The 21341-nt window shown below is 43.7% G+C and overlaps 1 protein-coding gene and 1 long non-coding RNA gene across 3 annotated transcripts in view; both read right to left on the bottom strand.

The window, feature by feature from the left end:
• The window catches only part of LOC309491015 (uncharacterized protein), a 62822-nt gene extending 41853 nt beyond the window's left edge, over nucleotides 1-20969 (bottom strand). Inside the window, exons 1-15 of one of the 2 annotated variants that reach the window (XM_082160397.1) lie at nucleotides 20818-20969; nucleotides 19756-19945; nucleotides 19505-19643; nucleotides 19293-19426; nucleotides 9315-9468; nucleotides 5680-5784; nucleotides 5483-5581; nucleotides 5228-5374; nucleotides 5025-5102; nucleotides 3135-3282; nucleotides 2882-3031; nucleotides 2343-2415; nucleotides 510-670; nucleotides 234-423; nucleotides 14-155 (exon numbers count right to left, since the gene is read on the bottom strand). In XM_082160397.1, coding sequence (XP_082016523.1) covers nucleotides 14-155; nucleotides 234-423; nucleotides 510-670; nucleotides 2343-2415; nucleotides 2882-3031; nucleotides 3135-3282; nucleotides 5025-5102; nucleotides 5228-5374; nucleotides 5483-5581; nucleotides 5680-5784; nucleotides 9315-9468; nucleotides 19293-19426; nucleotides 19505-19643; nucleotides 19756-19945; nucleotides 20818-20899 — 1992 coding nt within the window. In that variant the 5' untranslated portion in view covers nucleotides 20900-20969. The remainder of the gene's footprint in view (nucleotides 1-13; nucleotides 156-233; nucleotides 424-509; nucleotides 671-2342; nucleotides 2416-2881; nucleotides 3032-3134; nucleotides 3283-5024; nucleotides 5103-5227; nucleotides 5375-5482; nucleotides 5582-5679; nucleotides 5785-9314; nucleotides 9469-19292; nucleotides 19427-19504; nucleotides 19644-19755; nucleotides 19946-20817) is intronic. The other variant, XM_082160398.1, reaches the window with a different exon arrangement.
• On the bottom strand, nucleotides 5805-9306 carry LOC309491134. The gene is made up of 2 exons (XR_014202927.1): nucleotides 8126-9306; nucleotides 5805-7521 (listed from the first exon to the last, which is right to left on the bottom strand). It is a non-coding gene; the product is annotated as an uncharacterized lncRNA (long non-coding RNA).
• Nucleotides 20970-21341: the final 372 nt, after the last annotated feature.

Here is a 21341-nt window from a genome sequence, read left to right as displayed (position 1 = left end):
TTGTTGAACTTACTGGCAACTTGGCGTGTTCTTCACCAGGTTTGACTGGAGTGTAGATGTTGAGATACAAGCAGTCCTCTGAGACCTCAGGAATCTCCACATCCATAGAGAGAAACTCCAGCTCAAGGACACTCACTTGCCTGTCCTGAATGCACCTAAAGAAACCACAGTACATTAGATACTGGAAATGTCTAAACACATTTGAATTGAAATACGGTTGTGTGGCATCTCACATTGGTGGCTGTTTGGTTGCATCTCTCACTCCTTGCCATTTCTCTGCAGGCTGGGGCCGAGCCAGTCTCAGAGACCCCACTGGGGGCCTGGCAAACGGTACACCGAGATAGCTATTGATGACAGTTTCCTTGCCCTTCACAGTCAGGAAGGAACCTCTTAAAGATCCTAATTTGGTATGTGCTACAGGTCCTGTCAAAAACAAATGTGCAACCATTCTTAATATTATACAGTGAGCCTTAGCCAATTTTGAAACAATGCTGACTTTGATAACTTGCCTTCCTTTCGCTTATTTATTAATCGTGGAAGGGTTTGAGTCATGAAATTAAAGTGTTTTCCCTTCAGGTCCTTTCCAGGTTTCTGTTCCAGTCCAATGCTGAGATACTCAGCTTCAGCTCCAAATTCAGGCCACGATGTGAGGCCCGGACCATTCGGAGACCTGAAAAAGGTTTTTAAAATATAGTTTAAAACAAACCCTTGGAAATGCATTCTTTTTATACATATTTGTTTAAACTACTGTACTGTGCAAAAGTCTTAGGCATGTTAATACCCCTAAGAAAATCGGGTGCGTGTCATATGCGTGTATATTAGATGCGTGCCGATCTTAAAATGACAGTAAACATAATGCCGCTTGTCCTCAAAGGGATAGTTTAACCAAAAATGAAAATTCTGTTCTTATTTACTCTCAAACGTTGTTCCAAACCTGTATTCATTTCTTTCTTGTGCGGAACACAAAATAATATGTTTTGAAGAATGTGGCTTCCATAGTAGGAAAATATATGGAAGTCAAAGGGGACCAGCAACTGTTTGGTTACCCAAATTTGTCACAATAAGTTTTATTTTCAACAGAAGAAATTTCAGTTTTATAAATTTTGTGACATCTTCATTTTTAGTTAAAACTGTTCAGTGACAATATGCACTTCATTCATTTCAGTGTGTTCACTGTTCAGTGCAAAGCTTTGCTAATAATTTGGAATGGAAGATACACATAACAGAATACTTCAGCTGGTACACAGCAAGTTGTATTTTCAGCTCTATTATTTTTTTCTATTTTTTTTTTTCTATTTAAAGTATTGCAATATATCGCCATATGTATCGTATTGCAATATATCGTGATATGTATCGTATTGCAATATATCGTGATATGCATCGAATCGTCAGGCCCTTGCCGATAACCAGCCCTAATTTTCAGTATGAAATGAATGACCCTAAAATGTCATGTATTGCAATCATCAAGTAAAAAAGTAATGTTTTTCTTAAAATTTAAATACATGTGAATGTACAGATCTTGTACAAAATATTACTATATTTTTTATATCTAATATTAGCAAAGGTTAATACATTTAGTAAGTATAGTTGCTCATTATTAAAGTTAACTAATGCATTAACTGATTTTAACAAATTAAACCTACTGTAAACTTTTTTTTAATAATATATTATAAAATTATAATTAAAAATTATAATATATACAGTATTAATTCATAAATATCATGTTTTTTTTGGGAGCCACATCACATGACTTTTTACAACCTTAACTGACTGACTCAAGAGGATGGCAGGGGTCTTCACTATGATTTCACTTCCTGTTTTAAGTGTATGTTTCTGCATTATTGGTTGCACCACAAGATTTGATTTGGCAGACATTTGATTTGTTTCAAATATTTATAACATTTGAACAAACTTCTTCAAAGATTATAGCAAACTACTTGGTAATGTTTTCAAGAATTTCATCCTTTAAACAAAGCTTTTTATTCATGATATCCGTCTACCACCCTGAAAAATTTCACCTGGACTTGTCTGCTGAACCTGTGCAACATCTTTGTTGATCCTGGAACAACATTCCAATCAACCAATCAGATTTGAGGGACAAGTTTACAGTTTATGTCAAGTTTGTGCTTACAACCAGGGTTAGGTGCTTCTACATCAGTGTTATTCACCTATCATTTCCCTCTGATTTTAGGGATAAGTTATGGGTAGGGTTAGCTTAAGGGGTATAGAGAGGATTAGAAAAAATATTCAGATAGGAATGTTGTTCCAGTATCAACAAAATATGTTGTCCCAGAAACACGTCTGACTCTGCAAAATCAGGACATGAGATTTGTCTCACTCACCCAGTGCGAGCAAAGTTGCCCCAGTAATTCATGACAGATCTACAAAGTTCATTTTCTTCTTTTGAGAGTTCACCTGAATTAAAACAGGAAGAAAGACATTAAATAGGAAAAACAAAGAGAGACACTGTATTGATTGTCACTACCTATAAAATCCTTACTTTGACAACTGTTGTGGTAAAAGATTTCAATGAGACTAAAGTTTGAGATCTTAAGGTATGGTCACATTTATGGTCTGCAAATTTTCAGTCGAAATCCAGTCATTTAAATAGTAATGCACATGACTGGATATTTCGTGTGAGACCGAAAGTTTTCCTCACGCAGATTTCACAACATGTTAAAGCAAATTCACTGTGTTGACCAACTGAAAGCTGCTTGGTCTGAAAGTGATTTCTCTGAGCTGTGCCTCATACATCGCTACACTGCTGACAATATACAATGGACCATTTTTCTGAAAAAATTTGTGAAAGTTCGCTAGTGTGACCGTACTTCTAAAACACTAAATCTATTTGTTATATTTCCTAATATTATTGGGGTTGTACCTTCCAGCTTTATACGTCCATCAGCAAAGCAAAACCCAAAAACAAATGCAATTTCATCTCCATGGTCACTTCCAACAAAACTGGGTCTTTTCTTTTGAAGTATATTAGGAGAATGTTGGAATTCATACACGTATACTGGTGCACCAGCATCTAGAAATAGATGAAATTGATAATTATTGTTGTGTATCACTGAAACAGCATTCTACAAATTTAACACGCTCATACTTCTACAGCGCATTGAACAAACTCTCACCTCTGTGGAAATTCGCTACTTTGCGAGCTGGGATGTTGAACAAAGAGTCTCCTAACATCTCCCGAAAACCATCTCGGATTTTGATCCTGTCAGTGGATGTGCCCAGATACTCATTTAAAACAAGCTCAAGAATTGACTGATCTTGGAGCTAAAGGGGATAAAAATAGACCAGAAATATTATTTAAAAAGTTTAAAGGGGTCATATAATGGTACATGCACTTTTACAAGTTGATTGTACTGAAATGTGTGTTCGCAGTGCCTGTACACAACCATCATAAAATGATAGAAATCCATCCAGTGGTTTTTTTAAAATCTTCTTATACGTTTCCCCCCATCTCAAATCAAGCTGTTCGATATTGTGACGTCACAAAATCTACGCCCTCCCACAATTGCTGATTGACAGGAGCGTTTCAACACAGACCCGCCCTTGCTCATGAGCGAGCTGTCAATCATAGCCCGCGCGGACCGGCGCGGTCATTGTTGATAGCTGGAGCACTGTCTGTCTATGAGCAGAATGGCGGTGTTCTGTTCTTCGGTGTAATAACGAACACAGCAGTCATATTGATGTTCCTAAATCCGAACCGCTGAAGACGCAGTGGCTGAGTTTTTTTTCGAAGGGAATATTACTCCCGATCAACGTCAATGCTTTCATGTTTGCGAGCATGAATCATTTCACACACCAGACTGCTTTACAAACGAGGGTCAGTATAAAGCTGTTTTTGCTAAGAAGCTGCTCCTGAAAAAAGGATCGGTACCAACTATTCGTGTTTCTGCTGCACCTCCAGAAGAACTGAAGTGAGTGTAACGTTTTATTGACCTTTATATTAATATTTATGTTAATCTTTGCAAATCGCTTGCACGCTTCACGAATGCAGCTATTTTTACACTCAGGGTACATTACGGCATTTTTTCTATGTACGACGTTCTCAATATAATTCATAATCCCGCGTTTATAATGAACAACGCGTTATGGCTATTGTGTTATTATTACAAACGGTGTACGCACAGAACAGAGGGGCGGGGTGAGCAAAGCTCATTATCATTTAAAGACACATGCACTCAAACGGCGTGCTGAAAACAGAGCTGTTTTTGACCAGGTAAAATGAGTGTTTTCTTACAATACTAATGAGAATTTTTAATTAAAGTATATTACAAACTTTTAATTTAGACCCTAAAGAATCATATTAGCTTCTACAAAAATGGCATTATATGACCCCTTTAAAGTATGCAGCTATTTTTACACTCAGGGTACATTACGGCATTTTTTCTATGTACGACGTTCTCAATATAATTCATAATCCCGCGTTTATAATGAACAACGCGTTATGGCTATTGTGTTATTATTACAAACGGTGTACGCACAGAACAGAGGGGCGGGGTGAGCAAAGCTCATTATCATTTAAAGACACATGCACTCAAACGGCATGCTGAAAACAGAGCTGTTTTTGACCAGGTAAAATGAGTGTTTTCTTACAATACTAATGAGAATTTTTAATTAAAGTATATTACAAACTTTTAATTTAGACCCTAAAGAATCATATTAGCTTCTACAAAAATGGCATTATATGACCCCTTTAAAGTATTTTTAAACTACAAACCATATAGGCTAGTCTTGCAGCTTACTATCAGAGTTCCTCTAAAACCCTCCACCTCCACCAGCTCCACTTGCCTAGATCTATGACAGTAGCAAGTCCATTCTTGCTCTGCAACAGCAGCAATACTCAAAAGCAGCAGTGTAACAGATCTAGTCCACCAAACCAAACTATTTCAAAAGTTGTTATGAAATTAATAATATAATTTATAATTTAATATATTTCAATCATAACAACTTTTGAAATAGTTTGGCTTTGGTGGACTATATATGTATAATTGAAGATGCAACTCTCTTACAGCATGATTAAACATGGTCAAAAACGGCACGATCTGCTCTATGTCCATTCCATCTGTCCATCCTGGAGGTGAAAAGAACTATGGAAAAACATTTGCTAAATGTGAATATACTGTAAAATACTGACTGAAGTTCTAATATTTGGAAAAACAAATCTCGTGTTTATATTTGTACAAATTTTAAAAGTGAAAAGGTCTGTCTTTACATTAGGCAGCATATATCCACACTCATCATTAGTGATTCCGGTGATCAGAGGCACTTTAGTAAACTGGTGGGATTGAAGAAGATCTGCAGCAGGAATTGGAAGGAAATGGCCATCCACTGTCACTCCAAAACGAAGCTCTGGATGCTCCTGTTTCAAAAAACAACACACCGTTTAGTGCACAGGTGGACTGTTTGCATAAATGTATGAGTGTTCACAGAGATTCAATTAGAAAGACTAGTATTTGGACAGACAGACCTTAGCAATTGTCAAGATGTCTTCTTCTGTCAGCTGCCTCACACAGTCAACGATCATCTTTGTGCTGGAGATATCACAGCCAGATATATTTCCTACAGCCTAGAGAGAAACAAGTGAAATTTACATTAAATTTATTTCATTTTGACTACAGAACGTTCTAAATGAATTTGTTTAGAATTTGAACAGGTGTAACTGACCTGAGCTAATGCAAGAGGGTTGGGACTCATGAGAGCATCCATTGCTGCTGTACCGCTCTCTGCGATAGCATGATGGAAGAGGTTTGCAGATAATGGTGATAGAACCTGTGAATTTTTTTTTAGAAATGTTTTGGTTCAATGACATAATGTTCATTTTTTGACTGAAAAATACTTGAAAGTCTTATTGGAATATCAGCCTTATGGGTTTAGCGAATATGTAACCAATGAAAAGTGTTAGAAAGAGCTTGTGACTAAACCTTGTAACTGCATTTGCTTCTCAATGTGTCAGTCAAACCTCATAACTCCACCCCGCCTCTATCATGAATGAAGTGCCAGGTTGGTGACCACTGCACTACACCATGCGGACCAATGCCTGCCTATAAGCTGTGAAGGTCACCAAGCACAACCTTGTCAGGCTTAAGCCTGGTTCACACGGGACGATTTTAAAATTGTTGGCCGATTTTCCAAACCTGAGAGACCCCACACACGGCGATAAAAAAATCACGGGTCTAACAGTTTTGGTCGTACAGTGTGTGGTGCGCAGCCACACGGCAAAATCAACACATCACACACGAACCGATTTGACTCCCGAGCATTCCCAGGTCAGACGGGAAATCTCGTGAAATTAAACGTGACTTCAGAGTAAACAATCATGGCGGACGAAGAGGATGCAGTGGCGATAGTTTGTAGTTTGTTTTTAACTGTAGCTGTTTTGATTTTGTTTCCCGGTGCTTCCTTGCCGCCTAGTCACCTCCCTTTCTGATTGTCTACACGCCACAGTCCACAGGTTGCGTGCTCGTTTGTCCCCGGGGGACACCACACACGAGGAAAAATCGGGCCAAAAAAATCCAACATGTTGGATATCCCCGATTTGAGATCGGAGCGGTCCCGACGTCCTTCCAAGCAGACGAGAGCAGTCTTAACACACCACACACGGCAGGAATATCTGATCAGATTATTTTACGATAATCGGAGCATCCTTAAGATTGTCGGAAGGGGTGAATCGGGGCTAAAATCGTCCTAATTATCCTGCCGTGTGAACCAGGCTTTAAGCACTGAAGTACTTGATTGGCCTCGACCCAGAGAAACCTAATTACCAGCAACCAAATTAGACACATCCTGTAACACCACAGCCATGCTACCAAGAAGCTAAGTGTTATAGACTCCAGGAAAAAACCCAAAGCCTCCATACTCAGCTTTTTATGAAATGTGAACTCTTGTATTAAACCAGTCTGAGCCACAGCAGCAGGACAGCCCAGAGCCCCTAAGAGCAGAGCTAACAGGGGAGACTATAGACATAACCTCAGCTAAATCCATAGCACTACATCTAGCAGCTGAACCAGGCGATAGATGAAATACAGTGTGGCTCACAGCAACTCTAACCCTACCAGGACTGAACAAGCCTAAAGGGAAGCAATGTACCGAAGGGAGCATGCAAAGAAAGAATTCCTCAGCTTCCAAGATAAACCAGACTAATGGACTGAAGAAGCAATAGAAAATGGTTTGCAATCCGTGATCCAACCACTCAAAGCCCCACTGCAACCTAAGAGTAGCCTGGGGACAGGGATCAACCCATTCACAAGGAGCATAATCCTGCTTCAAACCCAATATGACAATTTAGGGAGGACAACAAGAAAGTGGAATTTTTCATACTCAATCTCAGCTGTCAAGCTCTACTCGTGCTCACCCTGCTCGGGAGCTAAATCCTACTTTAAATCCCAGTCACTCAAGCTCAACTCAACAGATGCTATTATCCCAGCAAGTTCACCAAGGAAGAGTGCTATACGGCAATATCACCTCTGCCCATCCTCACGAAAAATTGTTTACACGAACACCTCCCAGCTGAATACACTGGAGGAGGAACTGATGGAAGTGTTATAAAAACACCGGCTTTTAAACCCATCAAACCTCCTCTCCCTTGCGGCCACATTCTGCATTACACCCCCAGCTGGAGGGAGGGCATCCTTTAAAAGTGAAGGAGTTGCATTATCTCACCATGACCAACACCTTCAGCGGCCCTCAGTAGACATTACAGAGGAGCATGCTGAACAACGGCATTGCTCTGGACCAGATAAGAAAGCAGATCACCTCATCTCACTGCAGCTTCACACTTTCACTTAACCTCAGTCTATCCTCTGGACCTAAGCCCCAGAAGAACAGACTGAACAACAGCATTGCTCTGGACCAGATAAGATAGTGGATTACATAATCTCATCACGACTCACTAAGCAGGGTTCTCCTAGAGTAGCGAGCAGAGATCAACTGCACCCGCTCTAATCTCCAAGCCTAAAAAGTTGGAGAGGGTGATAGACCTCTTTAATTTCTCCATAGAAAAAACACCTGCAGGACCAAATCAGCGTAAACTGAATGGAGGGGGGGGGGGGGGGGGGGGGGGGGGGGGGGGGGGGGATGGGGAGCGGATAGCTAGGGAGAGAGGGGTAATGACTACTCCTTCAACCCTCACAGACCACCAGCGAGGGATATATCTCCTGAAAGCTGCTGACTGAGACCTCGCCTTTGTAAATTCTCACTGCCGCCTCACCAGCAGTCCATAGAGGTCAGAGTGTGACATCAGAGCATCAATGAGAAAGTTTTTCTCATTTTCCTTGTCACAGATGCCTCTCTGTAGCAATTATAGAAACCACTGAAGGACCAATGCACAGTCCCTCCTCATGTGAATAGTTTACCTACACGGGACACACTATACGAGCTGAACCAGATTACTCCATGATCTCGACAACTCAATGAGAAGATCTGGGAGAAATAAAAGGTTCACAGATTTATATGTGGGGCAGCGGAGGAGGTGTACTATTAATAACACCTGCCTCAACTCTCTCTCCGCATCGAATTCCTCACAACTAGACACGCCACATTAAAATGCTCTCAGCCAGGTCAGAAGCGCCCGCAGAGGTACTTCCTGAACCCACATGAGAACAACAGAGCTAGCAGGAGAAACCCAAAAAGAGAAAAAAAAACTCCTGTCAGACTCCTTCCCAAGCTCTTATCAATCCCGCCCTTGGCAGCACAACGAAGTGCAGACTCTCAACTCTCATCCCTCAAGAGAGAGTCAAGCAAGGGTGAAGCTTCTCACAGCAAATGCTTCAGAATGAATGCATTCAACTCCCTCAAAAGCCGAACGTGCTCTGAGCAAACGCTTGATTCTCATCGCTCTAAAGAGAATCAAGCAAGAACAGAACTTCTTACCTCAAATGCATTGCAATGAGCGTATCTAGCTCCCTCGAGAGTTGAATGCGCTCCAACAGACTCTAATCTTCACACCCACATTCAAACAAAGCGGCTTCCTGAAGACAAAAAAGCTGATGATGTGTAATGCAGGCACCCTTCTGTATGCCTGGTACTTCACACACAGGGTTTCACAGGACACATCTCCGTAGCGTCAGCAACTGACACAGCGAGGAGTTCCTTCGAAAGGGAACTCACGGTTATGGGAAGGGGTGTGACATTTCCCAAACATGCTTGAAACGGTTGACCAATCACAGCACACTGGTCCAGCCAACCAATCAGAGCACATTTTGCTTTTTTTAAAAGGAGGGGCTTCATAGAGACAGGAACAAAACAGGAGCGTTACTGACAGACATATATATATAAAAAATATATTATTATTTTTTTCTTACATGTAAAGACACACTAACTCCTCCAGCAGACTCTCCAAAGATGGTGACTAATCCAGGGTCGCCCCCAAAGCTGTGGATGTTCTCCTGAACCCAATAAAGGGCAGCCACCTGGTCCAGAAGACCATAGTTTCCTGGCGCATGTTCATCTCCTGTGCTAAAGGGCAGAATATAATCATACAACTCCATCAAGAGACTTTAGACCTCAATTGCACTGAAACTATTAAACTAAACAATCAGAGATTTTAAAGCATCACAATCATGAACTTGTAGGACTTAATAGCCATTCAAGTCTGAAGTCCAAAAACACATGGCCTGCTGAATGCTAACCAAACCTAAACCTTTATAATGTTTGATGTGTCATCTTTTAATGTTACTCCAACACCTGGACAGGTAAAACGAGAAAAAGTACTTCAATATATTGGCAGTGATTTTATTTAGAACTACACAGAAAAGTTTGTTGATAAACTTTGATGTATGCTTGAGAAAGCTTAGTCTGAATGTTTAAAGGGATAGTTCACTTTGAAATTAATTTTTGCTATGTTTTAGCTTACCTCAAGGGCATCCAAGATGTAGGTGTCTTTTTTTCCGCAGTAGTTTCAATTTTGATATTTTTAGGTCAAACCGTTCTTGTCTGTCAGTCATATAATGCAGGTCTATGGTCACTGTCTCAAAGAGCATGCACAGAGTCCAAATTAAAACAATTCCCCGTCGTCCAAATTAAACAATTCCCCATCGTAAGTACACATTGATGGCCTAAGACATGAAACGAGCGGTTTGTGTGAGAAAACGAACAGTATTTATATCGTTTTTACCACTTATACACAGCCATGTCCAAGTGATCTGATCTGACGTGTACACAGACTGGTGCATAGATATATACACTAGATGTCGCCTTAAAGACATTTGTTCCAATGAACTGCCGTAGACAAGGCGACATCTAGTGTGTATATATCTATGCACCAGTCTGCGTACACGTCAGATCAGATCACTTGGACATGGCTGTGTATAAGTGGTAAAAACGATATAAATACTGTTCGTTTTCTCACACAAACCGCTCGTTTCGTGTCTTAGGCCATCAATGTGTACTTACGATGGGGAATTGTTTAATTTGGACGACGGGGAATTGTTTTAATTTGGACTCTGTGCATGCTCTTTGAGACAGTGACCATAGACCTGCATTATATGACTGACAGACAAGAACGGTTTGACCTAAAAATATCAAAATTGAAACTACTGCGGAAAAAAAGACACCTACATCTTGAATGCCCTTGAGGTAAGCTAAAACATACCAAAAATTAATTTCAAAGTGAACTATCCCTTTAAAATGGTTTAACAAGTTGTAAGTTGTAAGACTGAAACATTTTTAAAATCTTGAAGTTTGAAGGTTTTAAATATTTTTAAAGATTAGAGTATTTTAAAAAGATTTCAAATCAGCAATAAAATCGTACTCGGTTACTAACGTAACCTCGGTTCTCTCTAGAAGAGGGAACGAGTACTTGCGTAAGTTATCTTACGCTAGGGGAAAACCTCTTTTCCTCGAGATATTGAAGCCAAAAATTATCCTTAATTTTGCAATAATGTAAAACGCATTGCAGCAGCATGCAGACATGGGCGAGACAGCTCGCGCGCCCATAGGCTGCTCTACGGGAACTGCACCAGCCTATCGATAGAGGCCCCTCATGAGGCCCCAATGAGGGTGCTTCGCGCCCAATACGTCATGTCCCGCCGAAAGCGGGTGGGGCTAGGGCTATAAATACGGCCCAGAGAGGCTGGTTTGGTCAGTTTTTTCATCGCTGACGCGAATCAGAACGTGACGCATGCACGGCAAGATACGCAAGTACTCGTTCCCTCTTCTAGAGAGAACCGAGGTTACGTTAGTAACCGAGTACGTTCTCTTACGAGAGGTTCTCTCATACTTGCGTAAGTTATCTTACGCTAGGGGAACACAGTGTAAAACGCCGTGCGTGCTTGAGACATAACACTAAAGTCCCAAGGGCAGGTGCCCGGGGCTCATACAGTGCCTAATCACAAGGGAATCACAGAGAATCCGGGAAGAGGGGCTAGAATAGCATCATTCCTGTAATATAGAGCTCTGATAAGAGCATATTATATCAAGTGTTCCACACAGCCAGGGCGAACACGGCCTGGACTGATAGATATGGGGGACTTACGCACTGCCCACAGAAGTATATATACGATCAGTGATCGACACTCTAGCGGTTTCAGCATCCTGAGCCGATAGGATTCGGGCGGGCAATACTGAAAATTTAAACCGTGAGCAACCTAGCTTGTAAAGCGGGAACCTCGAGGTTATAAAACCTTATAAATGTAGACGGGGAGGCCCAGCCTGCCGCCATACAGATATCTTGCAAGGCAATCCCACTGGACCAAGCCCACGACGAGGCCATGCCTCTTGTGGAGTGTGCTTTGACACCTATCGGGCATTGCAGGCCCTTGGATGTGTAAGCTAGCGCTATAGCATCAACTATCCATCTGGATAGACTCTGTTTTGACGCAGCTAGTCCCTTAGAACGTCCGCTGAACAAAACAAAGAGCTGCTCCGTCTGAAAACAGATGAGCGAGACACATAGGCTCTTAACGCCCTGACCGGGCAAAGGAAGCCTGCGTCCCCTTCCTCCTCAGATACCGGCAGGGCCGACAGGGAGATAACCTGTGCCCTAAACGGTGTGTTGAGGGATTTAGGAACATATCCGTGCTTTGGTTTGAGTATGACTCTCGAGTCATTCGGCCCAAACTCCATACACGTCGCGCTCACTGAGAGCGCTTGCAAATCCCCTATGCGCTTCACTGAAGCGAGAGCCAGAAGAAACACTGTTTTGAAAGACAAGAGTTTCAGGTCTATTGACTGTATTGGCTCGAATGGGGCACCTTTCATGGCTTCCAGAACCGTGGAAAGGTCCCAAACGGGAACTGAGGGTGGTCTGGGAGGGTTCAGCCTCTTAGCTCCTCTAAGGAAGCGAATGACCAGATCGTTCCTTCCTAATGACTGGCCAAGCGGTGGTTCAGCGAACGCTGCTATGGCCGCCACATAAACTTTGAGCGTGGATGGGGTTCTGCCCTTATCCAGAAGCTCTTGTAAAAAGGAGAGAACCTCCGGCACCCCACAGCGTGAGGGTGAAGTGCCACTCGCTGTACACCAGCTAGTGAACACAGACCATTTTGAGGAATAGAGCCGCCTCGTAGATGGAGCTCTAGCCTGCGTGATCGTGTTTAACACTCCCGCTGGGAGGTTAACGGGTACCCGTTGATGGCCCACACATATAGGGACCAAAGCTCCGGGCGAGGATGCCAGATCGAGCCGTTCGCCTGCGAGAGGAGATCCCTCCTCACCGGTATCGGCCACGGGGCGGTACTCGTCAGCTGCATCAGGACTGGAAACCAGACTTGGTTTGTCCAAAATGGGGCGACGAGTAGCACTGGGCATCCGCTCTCCCTGATTCGCTCTAACACCTGGGGTAGGAGCGTGACAGGGGGAAACGCATAGAGCGGGCAGCGGGGCCAGACGTGAGCCAGCGCATCCCTGCTCTTGGAGAAGAATTCCTGACAATGAGCGTTCTCTTGAGACGCAAATAGGTCTATTTCCGCTCTGCCAAATGTCCTCCATAGCATTTTTACTGTCTGTGGATGTAAAGACCATTCTCCTGTCGGCAGATTGTTTCTGGACAGTCTGTCTGGTCCCACATTCAGATGGCCGGGCACATGCGCTGCCCTGAGCGAGCGCAGATTGTGCTGAGCCCAGACCAGGAGGCGTTCCGTCAGCCTGTGAAGGATTCTGGATCTGATACCTCCTTGGTGATTTATATAAGCCACCACTGACATGTTGTCCGAACGGACCAAGACGTGGTGTCTTTTTATCTGGGGACAAAAGCGCCTCAGCGCGTTGTCGACTGCCATCATTTCCAGGCAGTTTATATGCAGAAGCTTTTCCCGTTCCGACCACTGGCCGAATAACGGTCTGCCCTCGAGCAGCGCTCCCCATCTCGAGGTTGAGGCGTCCGTAGACACCACCTTCACACTCGAGGAAGTCCCCAGGCTTACACCTGACCGGTACCAGTCGGTCACTGTCCAAGGTTTCAGAGCTGCGACGCATTTCTGATCGACCTTGAGGCGCGCGAGACCGGAGGTCCAAGCTCTGCGCGGCGCGCGCTTTCAACCAATACTGCAGCGGGCGCATGCGAAGCAGACCCAGCTGAAGCACTGAGGATGCTGAAGCCATGAGACCCAGCATCCTTTGAAACTTTTTGAGCGGGACTAAAGCGCCGTGGCGAAAAATCTCTGTCATGCGCTGAATACTTAGTCTGCGCTGCGGCGACAGCTGTGCTGTCATAGACAGCGAGTCCAGATCTGTGCCCAGAAAAGATATTTTCTGACTGGGAGACAGTGAACTTTTTGCCCAATTGACTGTGAGACCTAAATTCTCGAGGTGATCGAGTAATATGGTCCTGTGTTCTATGAGCTCCGACTGTGATCGAGCTAGAACCAGCCAATCGTCCAAATAATTCAGCACTCGTATGCCTCGGAGCCTGAGGGGTGCGAGCGCTGCATCCATGCACATCGTGAATACGCGAGGTGCCAGGGATAGGCCAAATGGCAGGACTGTGTACTGATATGCCTGGCCCTCGAAGGCGAATCTCAAAAATCGCCTGTGACGTGACGCTATTTGTATTTGAAAATAAGCGTCTTTCAGATCTATCGACATGAACCAGTCCCCTTGGCAAATTTGCGAGAGGATTTTCTTGGTCGTGAGCATTCTGAACCGTCGTTTCAGAAGTGCTTTGTTTAGTCGTCTTAGATCTAAAATGGGTCTGAGACCTCCGTCTTTTTTGGGTACCAGAAAATATCTGCTGTACATGCCCCCTTCGCTCTGAGCTTGTGATAGGGGTTCTATAGCCCCTTTGCTCAGTAACTTCGCTATTTCGGCCCGAAGTAGGTGTGCTACTTCCTTTTTCACCGTAGTATCGATTCGCGCCGCTTTGCGTTGCGGGCGTCGACCGAACTGTAGCGAATAGCCTCTTTCTATAATGTCTAGCACCCACTTCGAAACCCCGGGTAGCCTTGCCCATGCGTTTGCACGAATGGCTAGGGGTTGAATGCGAAGCGCGCTCTGGTCGCTCAGCGACAGAGGGGCTTCAGTGTGCTGCAACATAAGCGTCGCGCTTATGACATTTGAGGCAGGGGGCGCGCTGATAACAGCGGGCAGATTGCCCGCGCTCGACTCCTCTGCGGTGGTCAACCGAGAGGGGGAGGGCTGGGCGAGTCCCGTAAGACCTGTCATGTCTATGTGTGAATGTGGGCGTGGGATAGCGGGCACATTTACAACACTGAGAGCATTGTCTGCCTGAGCAGAGCGAATGCATGTTGGTTTCGTTTTACAGAAACCTTGAGACATGCAGAACGTAGTGTTTGTGGACACTGGGCAGTGGGCACATTTACCACATTTAATGCGCAATCGATCTGGGTCGATTTCATGTGCGCGAGCCCTGTGCGACGGGCTGTGTTTCTGTGTAGGAATGAGCACTGGGCAGTGGGCATTTTGTCTACACTCATAACACCATCGGCCGTGGCCGGAACACCAGAAAATACACTCTATGGGATTTATCTGGGTAGCCGTAAAGCGGCGTTTGTGTGCAGGCAAGCGGGCTGTGTCGCCGACTTGTTTACTGCAGAATACACTGGAACAGTCGCATTTACTGGAACTGAACGAGCGAGAAGTTGCCATAGAAACAGAGAGCGTCAACATGCTGGCGTTTGTTTGCAGGTGTGCGTGTATTACAATAGGCTCGTGCACTGCAATATTGACATTTCCAGAGAAATGTGTGAGAATGGAGGTAGTGACGCACGGAAACCATAGAAACGGTGCTTGGGTGCAGGCGAGCGGGTTGTACAACGCGCTCGTTGGCTGCAAAAATACACATCTGCAGCCGCCTTTTCAGGGAACTGACAGAGCGAGCATTGACGGCAAAATTATTATAATTTTTTTTTTTTGCCGGTAGACCTGGGATCGAACACGGGTCTCTCGCGTGAAAACCTGAGAATCTGCCACTGGGCCACAGGGGAAGACACAAAGGCATTTATATAACGCGAGTATTATCAGAGAAACCTGTGTTTCTGTGTAGGAATGAGCACTGGGCAGTGGGCATTTTGTTTACACTCATAACACCATCGGCCGTGGCCGGAACACCAGAAAATACACTCTATGGGATTTATCTGGGTAGCCGTAAAGCGGCGTTTGTGTGCAGGCAAGCAGGCTGTGTCGCCGACTTGTTTACTGCAGAATACACTGGAACAGTCGCATTTACTGGAACTGAACGAGCGAGAAGTTGCCATAGAAACAGAGAGCGTCAACATGCTGGCGTTTGTTTGCAGGCGTGCGTGCATTACAACAGGCTCGCTCACTGCAGTATGACATTTCCAGTCGCCTGAACTTCAGAGGGGAATGAGAAATGTGTGAGAAATAGAATTCGGCCCGGCCGCAGCGGGACATTATCACTCTTTTCTCCTTTCGCCAGTGACGCACGGGAACCATAGAAACGGTGTATGGGTGCAGGCGAGCGGGTTGTACAACGCGCTCGTTGGCTGCAAAATGCACATCTGCAGTCGCCTTTCAGGGAACTGACAGAGCGAAGCATTGGAGGCATAATTAATCTGCCGTTAGACCGAGATTCGAACACCGGTCTCTCGTGTGAAAAACCAAAGATTCCGCCACTGAGCCACAGGGAGGAACACAAAGGCTTTCAGATGCACGAGCATATAAGAGCGTCAACATGTTTTCTTCGGCGTTTGCTTGCCGGCGCTGCAATATTTATTAGGGCTGGGGGAATTAACGCGTTAATCTTTGCGATTAATTTGAAATGTTTAACGCGTAAAAAAAAAAAAACGCAATTGACGCAGCACTTTTTTTTTTTTGCCTCGTTTTAATGATTTCCTGTTGCGTCTGCTATTAAAAAGGCCGAAATATGCCGTCCCGCCCCTCCATGTTCGGCGGTCAGGTTACATTCTCGGGCAGCTTTCATGAGCGGGTCTTTTCCGCTCGGTATGTGCGTCGCGCTCTGTGCTAATAAAATAATAATAATAATAATAATCTGTTAAATTGATTATGTTGATTGATTATTGAAAAAGAATAATATATTGATATATTGATGTTTAATATTTTAATATAGGGCTATTTTCTGTTCCCTTTTTTTCCTGTGTTGTTTAATTAGGTGATTCTAAGTTTAAATATTGATGATTACAAGCTTGGGGGAAGCGCAATTAATTGCAATTAATTACAGAAATTGTGCAATTAATTAGTTAATTTTTTTTAATCGATTCCCAGCCCTAATATTTATATTTCCAGTCGCCTGATCAGGGAATTGAGAAATGTGTGAGAAAATTCAGGTCAGTCCAGCCTCGGCGGGACTAAAACGCTATTTTCTCCTTTCGCTGGTGATTGACGCGTGAATGGGGCGCAGAGGCAGGGTAGCTTTCTTGTACGTAAAGAAAAACGAACCCCGACCGTCCGCTTCCAGCCTCCCCTGTGAACGGCGCATTTTGCGCGGCTCGAACAGAGGGAGAGAGAAAGCTAGCCCCGTGACCGTCCGCTCCTGACATCTCCTGTGAACGGCGCGGTTTGCGCGGCTCGAACAGAGGGAGAGCAGGTATCATCCTCCAAGCAGGCAAGGCAAGCGGGCGCACCGGCGAGCTTTGCGGGTTGGGGGGGGAAAGGGGCGTCTTGAAAAAGAGTGTGGCGAACACACACACATACACAAAACACAGTAACAGAGAAAAGGATATGTACGCCGGAAAGCGTCAGCAGGAACGGCGACTGAAGGCGGCGAGTTGTCGACCGGCAGCTTCAGATGCAGATAAATCCCGCTGGGTGCTTGAGTCAGACGGCGCGGCTTCCTCTCAGGATCCAGCGATGCGTAGCTCGCTGAAGAGATAAAAAACTGACCAAACCAGCCTCTCTGGGCCGTATTTATAGCCCTAGCCCCACCCGCTTTCGGCGGGACATGACGTATTGGGCGCGAAGCACCCTCATTGGTCCTGACGTCATGAGGGGCCTCTATCGATAGGCTGGTGCAGTTGCCGCAGAGCAGCCTCCCTCAACACACTCTCAGTGAGCGCGACGTGTATGGAGTTTGGGCCGAATGACTCGAGAGTCATACTCAAACCAAAGCACGGATATGTTCCTAAATCCCTCAACACACCGTTTAGGGCACAGGTTATCTCCCTGTCGGCCCTGCCGGTATCTGAGGAGGAAGGGGACGCAGGCTTCCTTTGCCCGGTCAGGGCGTTAAGAGCCTATGTGTCTCGCTCATCTGTTTTCAGACGGAACAGCTCTTTGTTTTGTTCAGCGGACGTTCTAAATGGTAAATGGTAAATGGACTGCATTTATATAGCGCTTTCACAGACCCAATGGCCACCAAAGCGCTTTACAATATTGCCTCACATTCACCCATTCACTCACTCATTCATACACTAAGGGACTAGTGTATGTTCTAAGGGACTAGCTGCGTCAAAACAGAGTCTATCCAGATGGATAGTTGATGCTATAGCGCTAGCTTACACATCCAAGGGCCTGCAATGCCCGATAGGTGTCAAAGCGCACTCCACAAGAGGCATGGCCTCGTCGTGGGCTTGGTCCAGTGGGATTGCCTTGCAAGATATCTGTATGGCGGCAGGCTGGGCCTCCCCGTCTACATTTATAAGGTTTTATAACCTCGAGGTTCCCGCTTTACAAGCTAGGTTGCTCGCGGTTTAAATTTTCAGTATTGCCCGCCCGAATCCTATCGGCTCAGGATGCTGAAACCGCTAGAGTGTCGATCACTGATCGTATATATACTTCTGTGGGCAGTGCGTAAGTCCCCCATATCTATCAGTCCAGGCCGTGTTCGCCCTGGCTGTGTGGAACACTTGATATAATATGCTCTTATCAGAGCTCTATATTACAGGAATGATGCTATTCTAGCCCCTCTTCCCGGATTCTCTGTGAGTCCCTTGTGATTAGGCACTGTATGAGCCCCGGGCACCTGCCCTTGGGACTTTAGTGTTATGTCTCAAGCACGCACGGCGTTTTACACTGTGTTCCCCTAGCGTAAGATAACTTACGCAAGTATGAGAGAACCTCTCGTAAGAGAACGTACTCGGTTACTAACGTAACCTCGGTTCTCTCTAGAAGAGGGAACGAGTACTTGCGTATCTTGCCGTGCATGCGTCACGTTCTGATTCGCTTCAGTGATGAAAAAACTGACCAAACCAGCCTCTCTGGGCCGTATTTATAGCCCTAGCCCCACCCGCTTTCGGCGGGACATGACGTATTGGGCGCGAAGCACCCTCATTGGTCCTGACGTCATGAGGGGCCTCTATCGATAGGCTGGTGCAGTTGCCGCAGAGCAGCCTATGGGCGCGCGAGCTGTCTCGCCCATGTCTGCATGCTGCTGCAATGCGTTTTACATTATTGCAAAATTAAGGATAATTTTTGGCTTCAATATCTCGAGGAAAAGAGGTTTTCCCCTAGCGTAAGATAACTTACGCAAGTACGAGAGAACCTCTCGTAAGAGAACTGACATGAACTGTCCCATAAATGTCGTTTCTTGTGCTCAAATAGCACTAAAAAAGCATATTTTTTCAGGCAAGACCAGCCAATGCACATGTGCAGTCCCAAGGTGCATCTCAAATCACTGACTGTTTCTACAGCAACTTTATCAATTTATCTATATATCAGTCTTTTATTTAGAAGGCGGGACTTATTCCAAAATACTGCGCATTCAACTTTCTCCCATTCATAGTAATATGAGTGTACAGTCTTTCTATATCTATAGTCTTAGCACTCATGAAAGTTACATTCATGTTTTAGCATGTTCATTTTCTATCATGTAGTTAAAGGTTGTTAGCACATTTCTAGCATGTTTTAGATTTAGTTTAAACTATTTTGGATTTTATTAGATCTTTATGTTGGTAACAATTAGTTTTTACCTGAAAAATCCAAGTAGGCCAAGCCTGTATTGAATCAGGACCACAACTACATCTTGATAGGCAGCCAAAACATGTCCGTCAAATATGGAAGCAGAGGCCATCGAAAGACCTCCACCATGGATCCAAACCATAACCTTTTGCAACATTAAAATACTATTAAAATGCATAAAATATTAAAATACATAAACATCAACCAAATCATTCACACTTACAGGCAACTTGTCATTAGCTCCAGGTTTAGAAGGTGTGTAGACGTTGAGGTAAAGACAGTCCTCTGCTGAATCAGGAACCTCTATATTCATAGATAAATTGCCCACCAAGTGTTCAATTATCTGCTTATCCTGCAGACACCTGGGACAGACACAGAGTAACACAAGTGTCACCACTTGATCTCCAGTGTAAAATCTGGGACCTGAAGCAAATGCATTGATCTACAGGTGGAATAGCTTTGATTTATTCTCACATGAGCGGCTGTTTTGTAGCATCTCTCACTCCGACCCATTTCTCTGCAGGCTGGGGTGGAGTGAGTCTCAATGAACCCACGGGTGGCTTTGCAAACGGAATGCCCAGGTAAGAATGGACAACTGTGTCCTTTCCCTTTGCTTTCATGTGTGATCCTTTCAGGGCCCCAGATTTGGTTTGCAAGACAGGTCCTGTGTAATTCATTTTTTTTTTTAAATAGAAAGAAAGAGTTTAAAGCATTTTTTTTTCACAGTATGATTTGCTACAGAAACGTCAACTTTTGGTATGGCAAGATGTCTTAACATTGATTTCTTTTCTAACATTTAGACTTTGACTTTATGAATACATAAATGACAGCTTAATGATTTTTTATATTTTTTGTGCATTTATTTAAAGACTGCATGCACCCTTTTTTTGTCACTGGTGTGTTACCTTACTTTGGCAATATTAAAGGTTTTTATGATATATTATTTCTTTTTTTCAGCACATGTAGTCAGAGTTACAGAAAAATAATAATAATGCAACAAATAAGGAGATTATGTTTTATTTATTTTAATCAGGTTTGTTATAAGTGTGCTTGATGTTAGTTCATTTGCGCAACCATGTATTAGCTATAACAATGAAACTATTTGAAAAACAGCTAAAATCAAGAAATTATGCAGTCCTTTAAATCTTAACTTTTGAGTGTAGCAGAATTAAATGGGTGTAAAATTATTATAATTTTCATTATCATGATCATTATCATTTATATTTATTTAATTTATACATGCTGTAGGCTACTCCACCTGAAACTATGCATCATATACACGCATTTAATAGTGTTTTATTAAAGCAAACCCCGATCGGGGTTCTGTGAATGCACTTTCAACGGAATATCCCATTTAGTAAACCCATTTTACTAAAGCAACAGCATTGTTGCTTTACTTTTTGACGTCAGAAAACGCGTGAAAACACGATTGCTTCGAAACTTGTGTAAATGCCGTTATCTTATCTTGACAAGAAAAGAGTTAGCGTACTGTTGTGCAAGTAAACGCACTCATTCTGACACATTAATCTGACTTACCATCCTCTGCTTTCACAGTGTTTTGAAGAGTCAGTGCGATCAGCATGCAGAGTGAAAGCACGACAGACTCCCTCATCGCCATGCCGTGTACAGTCAGTCTCAGTCCCGCTGCAGAATGAGCGTTCACAAGCACAAGTGTAACTGCCAACTGGATCTGGCCACACTTTGAACTTTGCAATGGGAACTGTGGTTGCCAGATTTTTTTCAGATTTTAAACTTAAGCGATAAACTTCAAATTAAATGTAATATTTTGATCTTCAGCTCTTTGAGGATCACTATTTTCAGGAGTATTTGGGTTTCATGGATGTGAATTTATGTTATTTATAAATGTGAAACAGTTTGTCTGTTTTTAGAAAAATCAAATACACAAATTTGTGTTGCTAATTATTTGTAGCCTATTATTTTGTATTGTAGTTAATAATACGGTACTGCATTGTAACTAACAAAAAAAAAAAACATGTATCTATTCCAGTTGTTGTCAACCAGGGGACCCAGGGCCCACTAGGCAAACTCCAATGTGGCCT

Source organism: Leuciscus leuciscus (assembly GCF_965113295.1).
Source record: "Leuciscus leuciscus genome assembly, chromosome: 25".
Taxonomy (NCBI): domain Eukaryota; kingdom Metazoa; phylum Chordata; class Actinopteri; order Cypriniformes; family Leuciscidae; genus Leuciscus; species Leuciscus leuciscus.
The sequence above is the reverse complement of the archived record's forward strand: the minus strand, read 5'-3'. Positions and strand labels throughout refer to the sequence as shown.